The sequence below is a fragment of the Echinococcus granulosus genome (assembly GCF_000524195.1).
Source record: "Echinococcus granulosus chromosome Unknown EG_S00001, whole genome shotgun sequence".
In the NCBI taxonomy this organism is placed as follows: Eukaryota; Metazoa; Platyhelminthes; class Cestoda; order Cyclophyllidea; family Taeniidae; genus Echinococcus; species Echinococcus granulosus.
In genome coordinates, this window is record NW_020170381.1 from 1 (window position 1) to 2,013 (window position 2,013).

Consider the following 2,013-nt stretch of genomic DNA (forward strand, 5'->3'; position numbering starts at 1 on the left):
GAAGAACATACTCAAGTACCCTCTAGGAGGGTGCTGCAGCTGCATTTGATACATTCCCTTAACATGGGTGGCATAACGATGTGGATAATGCATCTACTACCAAGTAATTGTGAAAAGACTAGGAATGAAGGGTTAAAGCGACTTCATTTAGAAAACACCGTACTGTGTATTGCAGTAAAAAATGTTTGCAAGCAAGCACAATATGATGCCTAGATGCAAACAAAAGTCGACTTGTGCCATCTAGCAATAATAAGTGTATACTGTAAAAATGTCTTGAGAATTATCCGTCACCCGTACATCCGTTGTTGTTCAACCTCTTGATAACATGCGCTTCTGAAATGAGGAATTGGTAAGATTCCAGTCTTTTGAAGGTAGCATCCGATGCACCCATGCAAAGTGGTAATACAGAGGATATTCCAACCCTGAACTTTGCATTGATTGTACAAAGGGGGGGGTAGTAAACCGCAGACAACACAGCAGACCCGCTGAAGCGATTGTAACTGTCGGTAACATCAGTTCATTGCTATGAGAAATAACATGGGCGGACTGATGGTGTTGGCAGAATGTAAAAATAAGTAGGACTAAAACACGCTCCTGTTGTTGCGTTTCAGACGTGCAACCTCTAGGTATTCGGAACAGGAATCATGGACTTTCCATTTATTTAAACACTTCTATACATCACTAAGGCTTGCACTGACAATGGAAGGGTAACCTTGGTAAACAAGATTCGCAAGTATCACCATAACACGCTCATTCATAAAGACGATTTCCTTTCTCCTTTTTCACGCTATTAGAATAGGGTCCTTTAGAAGGCTGCATAGCCCGCAGCCTTTTATTCACTCGCGTTAGAACTTGGTGCCATTCAGGTAGCCTGACTATGGTGCCATCTGATGTGACCTCCAAGTTTTCCACCTTTCTCGCCTTATGCAACCGCAACCACATGGTTTAAATTCAAGCAAACATATTTAGAGGAGCCAGGCCGCACATTAAGCAGGGTTACACTTGCGGTGGAAGAGTAACCTTCGTAGACAAGATCCCTGAGCATTACAAAAACACGCTTTTTTATGTTGCTGAATTCCTTCCACAATTTGGCATACCTAGATTAAGGCTATTTTAGGAGTTGAAAGTTGTTTTGGGACCGAGTCAGCAAGCTTGATTATGGTGCCACCTGATGTGACCTCCAAATCTCCCATCCCTTTTATCTGATACAACCGCTTCATTCTACAAAGGACATAAAAACGAAACTAAGGCGGTAAGCTAAAAAGCACCAACCGTGTGACATGCAGCACTTTCTCGTCAATAGCATACTGCTTCTAGTGGCGTTGCTGCCAGTCGCCATTCTCGGTTACGGTGAGTGAAAAAGGCTTCTGTTGACACAACTTGCACAGGCTCCACCGTCGAATCCATAATTGACAGCATCTTGAAGGACGCACCAGAATACTTATCCACAAATGGGGCAAAATTCCATGTGGAATCTGTCGGAAGTCTTGTTCGCTCCTGCTCCTTTATATTTTACGACATCCTGTTCAATGGAGAAGTAACGTATACTCTCAGCACTTGCATCAATGCCACCCAGTTGATACTAATTTCCACCATGCCAGTGAGTCGCCTGCACTTTCCAATTTTCTGCCTTAATGCAATATCCTTCTCTTTCCTTCCATTAACAAGTTACAGCTTAGAGGATTGCGCTATACTTCCATTAGTAGGACATTTAAGTAAGCAATTTTCAAACAATTTTCGTGCGAAATATTTTAAGAACACTTCTTCAAGTACAAAGTATAAAACATCTTACCATAACTCTCCTGCATGAAGTCTTAATATTTGAGAACAGTAGCCTTTTGCATTACGCACATTCAAAATTTGATTTGACATTCATTTTTAAATTGCAGTTAGCAAAGACACTGGAAATCGGAAGAACGAAGTTGGATATTTCTGTGATAGTGAAAAAAGCCCCTCGTCCTGAAGTTAAAGTGGAATTGTCAGCACCGGTTTTTGATGGGGCATATGTCCATA

General features: G+C 41.7%; 2 protein-coding genes across 2 annotated transcripts in view; one reads left to right on the forward strand and one right to left on the reverse strand. All coding sequences in view use genetic code 11, as the record gives it.

Moving 5' to 3' along the window:
- Positions 1 to 11: 11 nt before the first annotated feature.
- Positions 12 to 1,220, reverse strand: EGR_00001 (hypothetical protein; the record flags this gene model as incomplete). The annotated part of the gene is made up of 3 exons (XM_024489250.1): positions 12 to 39; positions 298 to 500; positions 1,140 to 1,220. 3 exons carry the CDS (start codon positions 1,218 to 1,220, stop codon positions 12 to 14), a joined length of 312 nt encoding a protein of 103 aa, XP_024355928.1.
- A 374-nt stretch (positions 1,221 to 1,594) lies between these two features.
- Positions 1,595 to 2,013, forward strand: part of EGR_00002 (hypothetical protein) — a gene marked incomplete at both ends in the record, with an annotated part of 5,554 nt that continues 5,135 nt past the window's right edge. The window contains one exon of the mRNA XM_024489251.1: positions 1,595 to 1,769. Coding sequence (XP_024355929.1) covers positions 1,595 to 1,769 — 175 coding nt within the window. The remainder of the gene's footprint in view (positions 1,770 to 2,013) is intronic.